The sequence below is a fragment of the Aedes aegypti genome, chromosome 3 (assembly GCF_002204515.2).
Source record: "Aedes aegypti strain LVP_AGWG chromosome 3, AaegL5.0 Primary Assembly, whole genome shotgun sequence".
Classification (NCBI taxonomy): domain Eukaryota; kingdom Metazoa; phylum Arthropoda; class Insecta; order Diptera; family Culicidae; genus Aedes; species Aedes aegypti.
The window spans coordinates 375,971,002-375,987,300 of NC_035109.1; the positions used below are offsets into that span (position 1 = coordinate 375,971,002).

At 39.7% G+C, this 16,299-nt stretch overlaps 2 protein-coding genes across 2 annotated transcripts; one reads left to right on the forward strand and one right to left on the reverse strand.

Annotated features, from left to right (window-relative positions):
* The first annotated feature begins 93 nt into the window (after positions 1-93).
* LOC5574172 (myoneurin) lies at positions 94-12,540 on the forward strand. The gene is made up of 3 exons (XM_021852338.1): positions 94-373; positions 441-1,186; positions 12,093-12,540. The coding sequence occupies exons 1-3, from the start codon at positions 275-277 to the stop codon at positions 12,385-12,387; spliced, it is 1,140 nt and encodes a 379-aa protein (XP_021708030.1). The 5' UTR covers positions 94-274; the 3' UTR covers positions 12,388-12,540.
* LOC5574171 (trypsin-3) lies at positions 12,473-14,650 on the reverse strand. The gene is made up of 5 exons (XM_001661176.2): positions 14,254-14,650; positions 13,855-13,940; positions 13,765-13,797; positions 13,301-13,703; positions 12,473-13,241 (listed from the first exon to the last, which is right to left on the reverse strand). The coding sequence occupies exons 1-5, from the start codon at positions 14,374-14,376 to the stop codon at positions 12,705-12,707; spliced, it is 1,182 nt and encodes a 393-aa protein (XP_001661226.1). The 5' UTR covers positions 14,377-14,650; the 3' UTR covers positions 12,473-12,704.
* Positions 14,651-16,299: the final 1,649 nt, after the last annotated feature.

The following is a 16,299-nucleotide window of genomic DNA, read 5'->3' on the forward strand; positions in this document are numbered from 1 at the left end:
TCAGAAAGGACTCCTTTGGCGCTAGGACTTGGCCACCTTGTCGCAGAGGAACATTCCGGAAACTGAAACAATGACGTCATTGTTTGATTTTTTTTTCATTGTGTTTTGCTACGGATATTCGTTGCAGTTTATCAGAGTAGCGCAAAAAATCAAAACCAAACGAAAGTGCGTCTGCAGACGCATGGGAAAGGTTAAAAGAAAAGTGAAAACCCCAACCAAAGTGAAAGTCCCCTCATCTCATCGTGGTCATCATTAGAGTTACCTGTAGCTCGTGATGGGAAGCTGCAGATTGTGCTCCCGAGATTCCCCCAAAAATAAGCGTCTGGATGACCGGCCTTTTCGCGAAAAGGTTCTGGACATCATCTGCATGTGGGTAAGTCTTGATCAGCTAAATTAGAACCGATTTGTGAACGTTTTTATTGTGGGTCTTCCATCTCTAGATCGATGTCAATGACCGCCACTTGTCGAAAGATGTCTGCGATCCGTGCTTCAACACAGTGGAGAAATTTTACCTATTCAAGCGCAAATGTCGATCGTTTCAAGCGGGTGCCAAGGAGCAGGAAGTGGATCCCCCGGAACAAAACCCGCCGGTGCCAGAATCTATCCTGAACGGAGAGTTCCAGGTGATCGCTGAAAATCTCCAGGTGGCAAAGGAGAATGGCTCGTCCGCCGATGAGGCCAATTCCGAGGACGAATACTTCCGCAGCCTTCCTCCACTAAAGAAGAAAAAGAAATATCCATACAAAAAATCCTCCAAAGCTCCCGTCCTAGACGAGAACGGAGAGAGGGTCATTAAACCACGTCCGTGGAGCCGGAAGTTCAAGGAAGCTGTGGACCTTCCTCCGCAGGAGTACCGGGAATACGTGATATCCAAGACACTACCGAAAAAGCAATCCGTCGTGTGTGAGCTTTGTGGACGGAGCATCGATTGTCGCCGGATGGATGGGCACCGGAATCGGCACCTCGGGTTGGAACCGTATGTGTGTGATCTGTGTGGGGACAAGTTTAACTGCAAGTATAATCTCAAGACGCACCATCGACGGAATCATGTCCAGGGTGAGGAATGCACGTGTGCAGTTTGTGGGAAAGTTTTTGCCAGTCGGCCGTCGCTGCAGTCGCACACGAAGAGTGTTCACGGCGAGAGGAAGTTCGCTTGCACGATGTGTCCGCTCAGGTTCAACAACAAGTGAGTATAGATCCGGGGGTGATAACCAGGCTGGTAGCAGGAGTCTGTTTAGACACTTGGTCACTTTTTTAACCTTCGAAGTACTGGGTGCCGACTTCGAAGTTTCAAAATTCTGTTAATGCACTGCACATTCGCTCAATTTAGATCAATTGCATTGAATTCGGTAACGATTTCGGTTAATAAATTGCAAAAAATATACGCAAGGCCGAATCACAAAAGGCCGAAATTTTAAAACAAATTTTAGTGAAAGCCACAAACATTCTGCACATTTTTCTACAATATTATGAGCATTTTTATAGTAGGGTAAGGCGGGACAAGATGCACAAGTAGCTGAATAATAGTTTCTCCAGCTAAAATATGGTTAGCGTTTTTTTGGGTGTGACAGCTGGTCTATTCCTGAGAGAGACTCGCGAAGAGGAAAAATATCAACGTCATATGCAGCCCAGATTCCCCTCTCACGAAACGTCAAATGCAGCCCACCGTTTTTATGGCTGAAAAAGTGAAAAGTATTGTGTTCAAAGTAAATTATTATTGAAAACCTCAGTCAGCGGAGCAGTTTTTTTTCCAAAGTTGCTGATAAATCTAAGCAGAAGATTAATTATTTCTAATGTCTGTTACATTTGCTGGCATAAAATTTCACTCAAACAGCTATTTATGATTCGATGTGATGCAAACTCAATCATTTTCTGCTGAGAGGTTCATGTGAGGATTTGAACGGCTTGTGCATAATTGGTATAAACACAAAGTGGAATAAGAAAAAAACTCAGCAATCACAGAAAAAGAAGACCGTCTTCGCGAGTCTCGTCTCAGGTCTATTCTAAGCTTACACACCCAAAAAAATATAATTGAAGCTATTGTATTTTGTACAACATAAGTGTAGAAACCTCGCGAAAACTGAAAGGTTATACAGTGCCTGTTCGATTTTGGCAACATGCCAAAAAAATTCATGTTGCCTAAATTGAATCGTTCCAAAATTTAACGGTTGTTTTTATTTATCTTTTATCACCTCAATAATGACCATGAATTAAATTTACCTATGTTGAATATGGCCTTAAGAAGGCCCACAGAAACATTTTTTTTTACGATATCATTGTTTTATTGTCAAAAAAATCTAAATTAGTTATACATTTTATAAAATTTAAAGTTTGCAATACTGTGTTCCTCTTTAGGCGTTTGAATTACAAAAGAAAGAAAAGTAGCTATTATTTTAATACAACTAGGTATGTTTTTGATGCCTCGAAAACTGCTTTAGTGATGGGTAAATCCAATCATTTAGTCGAAATCTTCTACTTTCTCTAATGAGTAGCTGTCGTTGATAGTGCCATATTTCCCTTATAGATGTACATTTGAAGATCCTGTGCTCAATATCATCTATTTCCTGGTTGCACTGTTCACAGTATGGGTCCTGTCGCTGTTGTTGGTCGAAGAGCAAACTATTGGTGATATTTTTTCCATGCATTATCCGATACCATATCGAACGTTGATCAGAGTTGATGATTTTAGAATGCAAATTTTGCAGAATAGATTTCCAATCTCGTTGAGGATGATTTCTGATCATTTTCGCATCTTTCAGTCTCTGCACAAAGCACTCATGTAACGATGCTGAGGAAAGCGACTCCATTATTGCTTCAGGCAAGAATGCGGATTCCTGTATGGTGATCCTTATATGCACAAACTTTCTAGGAACACCATTCACGAAAGGAGGATTAGCGTTCAATGCATAGAACCGATTGAAGAAAGGAAGGTGTTCTGCCAGACTTATCATGCGATTGACAAGCAATGCTTTGGATTTAATCGCCGGTGAGTGCAGATTTAGCCCTCTATTTTTCGGAAGCGTTAATGTTTCGAAAGGAATTCTTGTTGAATTTTGACCATACCATAAAAAAGATCCGATTCTTGATATGAATTTCCCAGCAAATTTATTTGGCAGTGGAAGAACTGAAGCCATGTACCACATTTTGGAGCAAATGTATGTGTTTAGCAGTATGACTTTTTGAATCAGATTCAAATTTCGCACGTTGTTCATCCACAGTGCTCGTTGAAACTTGAGTAGCACGGAGCTCCAATTTAGCTCAACTGTCCTAGTAAAGTTGCTCGAAAACTGTATTCCTAAGATCTTAATCTCGTTTTCAATCGTCAGCCATTCACTGTCAGTTGTAAGGTTGACATTGCCTATCATAAGTGCAACGGTTTTCGCAGTGTTCAAAATCGCTCCAGCTTCATTTGCAAAGTCAGATAAAATATCCATGATAGCAATTCGCGATTACGAAGCTGCTGATGTTTTCTTCGGTTTTCTGTGAGAAAAACAAGGCGAGATATATTTTTTGCTTTTTTTTTTCACGCACACGATGACAGTTCCTTACGAGGTTTACCGTTGGTGCGAGTGCTTTGTAAATCTCTTTTTGTTTCGTAGTCGCGAATCAAATCTCCTCATTTTGCACAAACATTGATACATCGTCGGCGTATGCATTCATGATTGCGTTGGGAAATAAATGGGTGATTTTGTCCAGAAGCGGGTGGAGGTAGATCACAAATAAAAACATTGACAGAGGGTCATCTTGTCTAACTGAACGCCGAATCTGTATTTCACGGGATAAGGAACCGTTGATAAGTATCTTAGAAAAACTATTGGCCATAATGTTGCCAACAAGCTGTGTGAAATTTGGATTAAATTGTATCTCTGTCATGGTTCGCTTCAAAAATTTTTGATCCACTCTGTCAAAGGCGTGGTCCATATCGAAAGAAACTAATAATGAACTACCACGGGTTTCTTCTAGTTCACAGAGTTTGTCGATTATTCTAGCCGTTGCACCGAAGATGTTTTTCTTGCCGTTTAAGCATTTTTGATTGCTGGATAGCACGAGAGGAAGGATATTTACCATTCGTTGCTTGAGATTTCTAGCTACAATTTTATAATCGACGTTCAACAGCGAAATTGGTCGAAATCCATTCACGGTTGGTCGGCTTTGTTTTTTTCTAACGAGAACTATTACACCGTCCATGAATTGCTTTGGTATCGTTCCACTTATCGCATCATTTATCACTGCCGTGATTTCTGAGGAGATGATGTGCCAGGTTTTCGAATAAAACTCTTTGGGTAGTCCGTCGATGCCAGGTGACTTCTTCGATGCGCTATTTTTTATGGCTTCCCGTACTTCTTCGACAGTTGCTCTGTCCGTCAGCTTACTGTTCCAAATGTTGTTGTCCGGTATTTTCCGTATTGGGTGAAAATCTAGGTGTTGGTTACCGTTTAGTTCAGCGTCCGTGTACAACTCTTCGAAATATTTGGTCACGTGTTCCTTAATATCCGCATGTGCAACTATAATCCGGCCGTTGTCTTCCAGTTCTTTCAACCACGTTTCAGATTTTCGCTTTTTCGATTGACCAACATGATATACCGTTGTGCTTTCGCCACCAATGAAACATTCATTTTGGTAGTGTTGATTCGCCGAGAATTTTCGTTGATGGAGCAGCATTTGAGCCTTGATTTTGTTTACAGTTTGTAACTGCTCGGGATGGCTAAAAAGGTCATCATATGCAGATTTCAAAAGGGTATAGTAGAGCTCCATGGTGTCACGAAAATCCTTGTTGAAGAGCGAAGTTTTCCATTTGAAGAAGGAGACGAGTTTGGGTTTGGCGTAAGAGACCCACCAATTCATCCATGTCGGATAATCACTTCTTGCTCTCGTCTAATACGACCATTTCATGGAAAATTCTTGCATAACCGCTGGATCATCGAGAATCTGTGGTTTAAAACGCCAAATTCCACGACCTGTGTTTGCTCCCAGATCAGGTAATACCATGCGTATAACAAAAGCTTTGTGGTCAGTAAAAGAAAGGGGTACAAACTGACTAGTACGTAGCCAAGTGCTCATATCCTTACCTACGTATATTCTATCTATTCTTGATGATGAATCATGCCTTACGAGTGAATACTCTACGTTTGATCCATTCAGTATCTCCCAACTATCGATCAGATTACCGGCTTGTATCAGTCGTTGGAACATTGGGCTGTGCGAGTTGGATCCTATAGCATCCTTTCTATTAATCACGGAATTGAGATCGCCTCCAACCACAACTGCGTCCGTCGAATTGTAAATATAGTGCGCAACGGTACTGTTGAAGAACGACTCACGGTTTCTACGTTGGTTTGTACCAGAGGGAGCGTATATGTTGACGAACGTTACTTGGTTAATTCTAACTGAAATTACTCGTGCATCTAGGCTTCGTTGAACATCGTGGCATCGAAACCCTCTTTTGACTGCTATTACTGTACCTCTTTTCCTCTCATCGATATTGAAGAAAAGCTGAAAACCGTATAGTTGTAGACTCGCATTGGCAACTTCCTGAAGAAATATCACGTCAAGCTCAGGTCTTCGTAGCATTAGTTATAACATTTATATTGATGGTTGCTATCTTATAACTCCTTAAATCCATAGAAGAAACGGATGAATGGAAAGGTTGATTGACGCGGTTTACAGCAGGAAAAACGGGATGGCATCAGTACTCGGTAGTATACGGAAGAATGGAGAAATAATATCTTAGATTGGTAGAATCTGTGAGTGCTTCGGCTGAACATATACATGCTCTTACCTATGAAAACGTTAAGCTTTACTTGTATCGGTGTCTGGAACGAGATTGTCGTTTGGCTTCAATTTTCGATGTTTCTGCTAATCTCGGAGAACCCACTCGTTTCGATCTTATTTCTCGCCAATTTTCCTGTTGGTCACCCATAGTCTCGTGAGTGTCCATACTACCAACAGTACTGGCAGTACTTCTCTCAGTTGAATTTGTGGCACCGCGCAGTCGATTGCTGTTTTCCATCTCGCTGTCTGAGATGTCGAAGGACTGTAGAACTGCTTTCAACGATTGTGGATCAGCATTTACAAGATTTGCGATTTCAGTTTCAACGATCATTGCATCTGTAGTCAACGGAAGATCCATCGAAGACCTAGGTTGAGAATTATTGCCTCCGGAGTCCGGACACAGATGATGTGTTTTCAGGTGATGTAGTGTTTGCTGTTTGTGTGGATTCGGACAATATTGGATTCACTCCCTGAACAATACTGGCCAGAGACAATCTCTCATTGACGCTCTTGGAGAGAGCCTTCCTTACGTCCGAGCATTTCGTGCCAACGTGAAGGTTGCGAGAACAATACCTGCAGGTGGGTACCTGGTTCTTGTAGCGGATATACGCCGTCTCTGTTTCGATGAGCAGTTTGATGGTATTGCTTTCTGTATTCGCATTCGAACGGTGCGATTTCCATTTGGCAGGCCTGGAAAATATTCGCGCCACACATCGTCGTTGATGGACATGACTTCACTGTAAGCAGCTACATGTTTAGCGATGATGGAGTTCGGCATGTGAGGTGGAAGATCGCAAACTTTGACTTCCACTGCACCATCTGCGTACTCGCCACCATCGATTTTGATGGAAAATATTCGGTTGTTCTCGGCGACTAGTGTCTCTGCCAGAGCCGATGACTCCATTTCGAGATACACATACGACTTCGTTGTGCTCAGTTGGATGCTTTTGATGGAGGCCATTGTTATTTTGAGGGACTCGAAGACGAACTTGTGAATTTCAGATATAGCTGGTCTAGTTGGAACCACACTGAAATCGATGATCACCGATAATCTGGCATCGTGTCTTGTCTAGCTTTGATGTTTCCGGGATTAGAAAAAAAACCGGCCGGACCAAGTCCGCTAGTAATGGTGAAAACGTTTCTCTCAGCAGACGAATATTTTACACAACTATCGCGCACGAATGCTGAGTGTCAACTAAAACATTGAGATTGACAAGATTTTTGATTGATCATGATTCATTTTTTCGTGTACATATATGGATTTCCGTGTTGCCAAAGTCAAGCCGAGTCAGAATCGAATGGGCATTGTACGATGAAAAGTATTCTGAGTAAACTTAGTATTCTTATGATCACTCAAACACTTGTTATACCCTATTTCATTATTGAGGTGATACAAGATAAATAAAAACAACCGTTAAATTTTGGAACGATTCAATTTAGGCAACATGATTTTTTTTGGCATGTTGCCAAAATCGAACTGACACTGTATAACCTTCCAGTTTTCGCGAGGTTTCTACACTTATGTTGTACAAAATACAATAGCACCAATTATATATTTTTTTGGGTGTGTAAGCTAAGTTATTCGGCTTTTTGTGATTTGGCCATTTGTGATTCGGCCTTTTGTGGTAGACCCCGACGCATTTCCTGAAAAATGATTTGATCAAATTTCCACTGGTATTTTGTGACGTCATTCATAAAAATATTTAGCATAGTATAAAATGACTGTACATGTCAATGGTCGCTACTGCGTGATTTATCGGATCTGGTTAGAATTACACTTCGTGTAAGGTACCGTGGGGCAAGTGGGTAATGGAAATCGTATAGTTGAGATTCTTCATATTCTAGAGACTTTGAATTGAAATAAATGAGGTCGTGTATATTTTTTAACTTGACTCCCACCAAATATAACCAGTGTGCTGAAATTGATTTTTATGTGAAATTAAACAAAAAAATACAGAAAAAGTTTTCGAAAAACGTCTTCTTACTTTTCACTTGCCCACAATTGGGGCAAGTGAAAAGTTTATAGTTTCGAACAAAAAAAAAATCAAAAACTAACAGTTATATTTACGATTTTTATTATCTTTAACATTTGTGAAGGCGTCCCAATGAACAATAACATAAGTAACATGCAAACAAAGAAAATTTTATTCTTGTTACTTGAATTTTCTTCTGTTCGGTTATGTTTGTTGAAATGATTCGACAACATTATAACTACAACATTTCCAATGTTAGTTCTAACATCATGGAACAGTAATTGCATTTCTGCTTTGTAGAATTTCCACCGCTCGTTACTTGTTTTAAGAAAGTCGCATACGACGTCGTATAACTCTTCGGGAGAAATCCAACGGTATCGTTCTCTTACATTGGAACTTTTCAATCAACGTATTCCTTTTAATTGGCTGTCCGAAGTAGACATTAATATCGTAGTGTTTGGCAACCTCTTTTAAAGAAGTTCCACGATTTCTAAAAACTTTTAACGCTTTGAGTACAGTGTTTCTTGAATTACCAGCACGTTTTCTATGATAATTGCAAATCTTGTTTACTTATATATACCTAAAGAGAAAACACAAATTCAATCTCTAATAAGAAACTTTTCACTTGCCCCACGTGATTAGAAAATTGACATTGTTTTAATTTAATTACTTTTAGATCTTCGTCGAGTTAATCCTAAAACTTTTTTTTATTGCATTTTGAAACTGTCAGAAGGGACAACTTAGAAGTGGTACAGAAAATTATTTTCCGCAACATTGTTCCACTGAAACTATTAAAATAAGATTGCACACCGCCAACTTGTTACGGAGTGATAGTTGACAGGTCAACAATCTTTCGCTGTATTAATCAACAATGGCTGAAAAATCTCAGGAATCTCTTACCTATCCTAATGTTCTGAATAGCCTCAAAGGTTTATGCACGAGTTTAAAACGTTAATTCTCATATCCAGTAAAATATACCAATTGTTTTCACTTACCCCATTTACCCACTTGCCCCGCGGTACCTTACAAATTAATAAGGGATGGGAGTTTCCGCCTACCCTCGAAGTGAAATTTTAGCATATCTCATATTATTGATCAATAACGGCGTCGGTCAAGTTGGGATGGAGGTGTAATGATTGTTGCTTCTAGAGACCGAGAATACCTCTTCATTTCCACAATCACCACGGAAAGGGTGTTTATTAGTGAGGAAGGAAAAATTTCTGGAAGTCACCTTTGGTCGGTGATGCATGGATTAGGATGATACCTCTCTTACTTAAAACTATTTTTGCATTTTGTCTCGCGGTGGAAAAATATTTTAAGATAGAAGACTCAATTGCTTGAGCTCCAAGTTCAGGATGCAATGTAGTAACCTGGGGCCTTCATGTTTTTAGATGTTTTGACATAGGCTAGAAATTCGTCAGCAGTGATCCCCAACTCCTCCGCTCCTTTTTTCTGTTACTTTCAGAAACACATCAATCATTGAACTATTCGCTCAATTTATGGCAAAATGGCTATCCCTGATATGTGACTCCTCTATCCAAGGCCTAAACATTATTTATGCTACTCCTGTTTCCATAAATGATCAGTGGACCAGAGCTTTCAATAAAATAAAATAAATTGTTAACTTTTATTCCAATCTCATAATGTATTGCAAAATTGTCTCGTGATTCAAACAAATGTGTTTTAAACCGATACTCCTTGTTCATTTTGCCCCGAAAGAATGGTTATCCTGCCTCGTACGGTGAAAGTAGTTCACCAAAATGAAATACTTCACGGATTTTTCAGGGATTTTTTTGACGATTTCTGTAAAATTTCCTGGAGGCATCCCTGATTGAATTCATGGATACATTTTTTTAAGACTTCTTTGGCAAATTTCTTTAAAGAAATTCCTGGTTGAAATCTTAATGAAATCATAAAATATAATTTTGTATAAATCTTAAGAGGTTCCTGGAGACATCTATGAAGAAATTACTGGTTGCATTATTGAAGATGTCTCGAACGTATTGTCCAAAAACTGAATCCTAGGGAAATCGATGGAATAATTCCTGAGGACATGAAAATTCCTTGAGAACTTTCCGAAACAAACCTTTGGTTCAATCTCTGGAGTTCTTCTTCTTCTTGGCATTACGTTCTCACTAGGACAAATCCTGCTTCTCAGCTTGTGTTCTTATGAGCACTTCCACAGTTATTAACTGAGAGCTTTCTTTGCCAATGTTGCCATTTTCGCATTCGTATATCGTGTAGCAGGTACGATGATGCTGTATACTCAGGGAAGTCATGGAAATTTTCATCACGAAAAGTTCCTGGACCGACCGAGAATCGAACCCAGACACTTTCAGAATGGCTTTGCTTTGTAGCCGCGGACTCTAACCAGTCTTGGCTAAAAAAGGCCCCTCTGGAGTTATCCACAAAAAAAAAACTTCAGGTTAAATTCTTCATTGTATCTTGAACAACATTTTTAGAGGAGTTCCTTAGAAACTTAGGAAGAACACCTGAATTAGTTTCTGATGAAATACTTGGACAAAACCATGAACAAATTCATCCAAAAATAAGATGAAAAAACCGAATTTAGTACTAAGGTACCGTGGGGCAAGTGGGTAATGGAATTCGCATAGTTGAGATTCTTCAAATTCTAGAGACTTTAAATTGAAACAAATGAGGTCGTGTATATTTTTTAGCTTGACTCCCACCAAATATAAGCAGCATGCTGAAATTGATTTTTATGAAAAATTAAAGAAAAAAATACAGAAAAAGTTTTTGAAAAATGTCTTCTTACTTTTCACTTGCCCCAAAAGTGGGGCAAGTGAAAAGTTTACCGTTTTGAATAATAAATTCAAAAATAAACAGTTATATCCACGATTTCTATAAGCTTTAACATTTGTTAAGGCTTCCGAATGAACAATAACTTAAGTAATATGTAAACAAAGAAAATGTTATTCTTTTCACTTGAATTTTCTTCTGTTCAGTTATGTAAGTTGAAATGATTCGACAACATTATAACTGCAACGTTTCCAATATTAGTTATTACATTATGGGACAGCAATTGCATTTCTGCTCTGTAGAATTTCTACCGCTCGTTATTTGTTTTTGAGAAAGTCGGATATGACGTCGGATAACTCTTCGGGAGAAATCAAACGGAATCCTTCAATGACGTATTTAGAATCTTTTTTATGTGGATAGACCTATATCCCATTTTTATGTTTTGAACTAGCTTTACATAGACATTCCACGTGTGTTCTCTAATATTGCAACTTTTCAGTCAACGTCTTCCTTTTAATTGGCTGCCCGAAGTAGACATATTAATATTGTAATGTTTGGCAACATCTTTTAGAGGAGTTCCATGATTTCTAATAGCTTTTAACGCTTGAGTATAGTGTTTCTTGAATTATCAGCACGTTATGTTTTTCTATGATAATTGCGAACCATGTTTACTTATGGCGACTTGAAGAGAAAACACAAATTCAATCTCTAATGATAAACTTTTCACTTGCCCCACCTGATAAGAAAATTGACGGTGTTTAAGTTTAGTTATTTTTAGGTCTACGTCGAATTAATTCTAAAACTTTTTTTATTGCAGTTTGAAATTGTCACAGAGGACAACTAAGAAGTGGTACAGGAAATTATTTTCCGCAACTTTTTTCCACTGAAAATATTAAAATAAGATTGTACGCTGCCAACTTGGAGTAACAGTTAACAGGTTAACTATTTTTCGCTCTATTATGCAATAATGGCTGAAAAATCTCAGAAATATCTTACCTATCGTAATGTTCTCAATGGCCTCAAAGGTTTACGCATGAGTTCAAAACGTTATTTCACATATTCAGTGAAATATATCAATTGTTTTCACTTACCCCATTTACCCACTTGCCCCGCGGTACCTTATACCATTTAATTCCACTAGAGTTTGTATCCTTTGACAGATACGCGTATTTTGGCCTCAACTGTAAGGCCGTCTTCAGTGTCGTGTATTAGCTCGAAAATTTATTATCAAATTCATCCAGTAAAACTTCTTGTAATGCCTCAATGTAAAACAAGTGAAATGTACAGATGAGTTATCTAATAAATCTTTAAGGAAACTCTCATCTCCTAGATTCACTTGATTTCTTGGTCCTTTCTGACCCATTTCAGTTAACGTTCCCTGTCAAGCATACTGGGGAGTCGTGGGATGAAGCTCACCAGAACGACTCTATTCTTTTCAAAATTGTCCATCCAAATTGTCCAACTTGACATTTGTGTCTCCGGATTTAATGTGCTTCAAAACTATACATCGGTTGTTTAAACCACGAATCATGATAAGCAAAACTACCCTAGTTGTGTACCAATTTGGTTTAATTCTGATTCTCGCAGGTCCACCTTGGCTTACCATCTGAAGATCCACAACCAGACGCGCGACTTCAAGTGTGCTTTGTGCGGCAAGGGTTTCTACTGCAAGTCGGTGTGGAACATTCACATGCGAACGCACAGTGGCGAGACACCCTATCGGTGCAGCGTTTGCGATGCGGCCTTCGTCCACCGGAATATGTACGTGGCACACATGAAGAAGAACCATCCGAACGAGCCGCTCATGTATCTGAGCGGGAAGAAAGGTTTTAAGGAGTCGCTGCTCAAGAAGGGCGTCGATGGAAGCATAGTGGCAAAGTAAGTTGACCAAATTATACATTATATATTGGAAATGATTTAACTTGACGAAATGGAAATGTGATTTCAATCATGTAGGGCTTACGATATCAATTGTGTTATTACCTCCTATATTTCTTTCAAATCTAAGCATATTAATAAATTGCTTTTTACTGTTTATGACACGTTCTACCCTTAGCCTGTACTGTATCAAAGTTTTGAAGACACCTTTTTTGGGATATTAAGGTTTATGTTTTTTCAAATCAATGATATTATAATTAATTATTCATAACATATGTATTTCCTACCTATACAAATCTATGTGTCCAAAACATCAACATCTCAATCGCTAATCTGAATTCCCTCTTTCTGCAGTTTCTCCCCAATCCAGTCGACAAAGTTCGAAACCTTCACATACCCGGCAGGTACATCCTTCTTTCCGCATCCAATTCCCCACGCAACGATTCCCGCCTGAATGTATTGATCGCCCGATTTGCACGCCAACGGAGAACCTCCGTCGCCCTTGCAGGCGTCAACGCCCAGTTCACCTCCGGCGCAAATGAAGCTACTATGCAGCTGGAAAATCTGTCCCAACTTGGTAGCCCGCAACATGGACTCACAACGTCTCCTGGGTAGAACGGGTAGTTCCACTCTTTTCAACACCTCGGCAAATTTCCCTTCAGGGTCGAAATTGTCCCTGCCCCAACCGGACACCAAACAGCGCTGATCATCGAATCTGTCGGTCTCCAAGGGCAGACAGATTGTATTGACGTTCACGTTCAACTCGGCGGATTCCTCCATGATCAGTAATGCCAGATCGTTGTGAAACTTCTTATCCACGTAGTGTTCGTGGACAATCATCTTCTGAACTCCATATTGCTGAAACAATACAAATCTATCATTCACGACTCGACTTGAAGTCCTCCCGGGAAACGTACTTGGTGTATAATCGGTTCACGCTCGGTAACCGTATCCCATTCACCTAATCGTACTGTAAGCGTGTCCAGAACATTGGCGAACTGTTGCACGCAGTGAGCAGCCGTTAGGACTACTTTCGGGTGTATCAGGGAACCACCGCAGAAGTATTGGAGCTTTTCTTCTTCCAAAAGCGTGGAACGGCGCAAAAGCGCAACCATCCAAGGAAATTCGCCAAACTGCGCCACAGCACTGTTGTTGACCCGGTAGACGTACCCATAGGGGTGATTCGTTCCACATCTGGTCGGAAGAGGTGGAGGTTGATCGGTCGTGAACGAGTCTGGTTCCGTTGGACCGCTTCGGAGGCCGCTCTTCATGGCGCAACAGGTGGTTAAAAATTCGCACGTATCTTCCTGTTGTTCAATGCTGAAAGAAATTCCGACTAAGTATCAGGGTTGATAGGTCTCCATGAGGAAGTTATACATACTCAATTGGTATCATGTCATCATAATCATTGATTCTGCAAATATGGAAATTGGCGTTATTCAACGTCTGGCATGATTTTGGAATCAATCACCTAATCTCAAGAAGGTTCTCGCCATCTGTGTTAATGATGCCATCTACGCACTGATTTTTAGGGATACAATAACCTGTGGAGCATGCCTGGAGAAATATAGTTAACAGGATATAAATTAATATGGTCTAACAAAGCGTACTAGAAATGAAAGTAAAGGCGTTCATGATAATGATGAAAATTTAATCTAAATGAGCAAACATTCCGAGCAACAAATTCAAGCAACCTCTAGCTCTGGCCTTTTTGAGTAAAATGAGGAAGCAATCGTGGTCAGCATTTCCGAATTTGCTGTACGTGAGCAGATGATTTTGAACCATGAGACGAAAGCAAATCAAGTGTTATTGTTTCCAATCCGACTGCTACTCACTCTTCGCCACTAAACTTATTTAAAATCTGACCTACCTTATATTGCTTCAAACGATTCGCCAGATTATCTTCCTCTGATGACAAATCTTGGCACGTAATGGACAAAAAGCATTGCGTTATCAGTGCAACTCCCAGAGTTATAGTGACTGTCGCTCCCATTTTTTTTTTGTCTCTCAGCGATTGAAGTGCTTATTCTTCCGATCGCCTTCCCGTCCAACGATCACTTGCGAACTGAGATGAGATTATATTTGACCGAAACGTTAGTGGTGCTTCTTGGGGGATTTCCCATAATCGCAACTTTGTTTTTAAAAGGGGCCCAAATAGCCGTGGTGGTGAGCGTTAGCTATTCTACAAGCTCATGTTGGGGGTGCCGAATCCCACCTGCCGAGCTCGGATTAGATTTTTTTAAACACAGCAGGGCATAGAGGCGTACCTGACAAACGATATACGGATGCAAAAATTGTCAATACAAGACTAACAATTCAAAAGGCCTCATCTCCAAAAAGTAAACAATGAGAAAAATGCAATCTCGTTTTGTCAAACAATAAATCAAATTTATATTATGAATTTAAGCTTTTTATGTTATTTTATCGTCCAGAAAGTCGATGGATAAACTGATTTATAGCTATGAATATTCATTACTATCATTTTAGCAAAAAATCCTGCTAAAAAAACGAGTCAAAGGAAATGAGGCTTTTATTTCACCAAAAGCTGTGCAGCCCTTTTCATTTGTGCCCATAGACGCCGGCCGACGCTGATGAGGCCTGTGAGTTAACGCCTTCGTTTACTCTAAAATGTGTTGAGGCCTTCTAGTTGTGGCTTGTTTTTTCATCATCTTCAGATGTGGCCTTTTGAAAATCATTCAAAATTGATGATAAAATACGATAATTGAAGTGTAGAAGAGTTTAGGTACGTGGTAAAGCAAGGTACATGGGATCTCTGCAGCAAGAGGAGATTCGTGCGGTCGATTAAATATGTGATTTATTCAATCATCGTCATCGATAAACATAATGGATGTGCTAAGCGAGAGTGTCGTCGAGCAATTATATGGAAATATTTGTTCAATTGAAGTAATATTTCAATTGAACGTTATGTTTCATGCAATTGTGTGTGTGTGTGTGTGTGTGTACAATCCACCTCCCACTGACCGGCAGTGCTTTTATGGAAGAAAATTGTATGCATGTATTTATTGATACCCTTTGATATCTTTATATCTGCAGACAATTTTAGCCCGGAAGATGGAAGGTGATAGCTCTACTGAAATTCCAACGACCCATTTCAAGAATGGCAGTAAATACACACACATTCTGAGGTCATTTTCATTTACAGTAAGCCCCGCATAAAAACACCCAGATATCAAATGGATATATGAAATGTTTTTACACTTCCCGAATCGAAAATTAAATTTTCGACCCTGGCACGTATTTAGTTTCAAATGGTAATAGGTGCGTAAATAATAATAAAGAATGATTTTACCTGTATGAGTTTCGCTTGGAAAGGGTAAAAATCCCAAGCACCCACCTGGCACCTCCTCACTCTAGCTGATGTCAGAAGGACAACAGTGCCCAGGTTGCACTACCAGCTAAGTACGCAACCCTTAGCTGGCGGTCTTTGTCATCGTTAGACCCGTGGAAGCGTGAGGTAGGGGCTTGTGAGGACCAGAGCTATGTTGGACGCTCCTTCCTGGTTGTCGACTCACCATTTTGCAACCCTTGAACGTTATGTTTCATGCAATTGTAACGAAATCGTGTTGTTATTAATAAGTCGTGAAGTACAGACATGCTGACACAGATATTATTAGGTAGTATGATACAAAATACATCACTTCACAGGAACCCGACAGAAAATTTGATTATGTTCGCTGTTGAAACTATCGCTGTGTAAAATAATACAGGGAGCGGAGCGGCTGAAGTATAACTTGTATCTGCTAAGTAAATTTGAAACATTTTTTCGTAATTTTAGTTGCAATTTTGATGTTTGTTTAATAGGCCTCAACTCGGTTTCAAGTAAATATAGAAATGAGGCCTTTTTGGGAAAAGGCCGCATTTACGATTAATATTCTAATTATCGGGAAATGAGATG

Excerpts from the sequence above, each read along its gene's own strand:
- LOC5574172 (XM_021852338.1), top strand. The coding sequence starts at position 275 with ATGGGAAGCTGCAGATTGTGCTCCCGAGATTCCCCCAAAAATAAGCGT. Across the intron at positions 374-440 it reads TGGACATCATCTGCATGTGG|ATCGATGTCAATGACCGCCA; the intron begins GTAAGTCTTGAT and ends TTCCATCTCTAG. Across the intron at positions 1,187-12,092 it reads CCGCTCAGGTTCAACAACAA|GTCCACCTTGGCTTACCATC; the intron begins GTGAGTATAGAT and ends TGATTCTCGCAG.
- LOC5574171 (XM_001661176.2), bottom strand. The coding sequence starts at position 14,376 with ATGGGAGCGACAGTCACTATAACTCTGGGAGTTGCACTGATAACGCAA. Across the intron at positions 13,798-13,854 it reads GAGAACCTTCTTGAGATTAG|AATCAATGATTATGATGACA; the intron begins GTGATTGATTCC and ends CCATATTTGCAG. Across the intron at positions 13,704-13,764 it reads GATGACATGATACCAATTGA|CATTGAACAACAGGAAGATA; the intron begins GTATGTATAACT and ends AATTTCTTTCAG.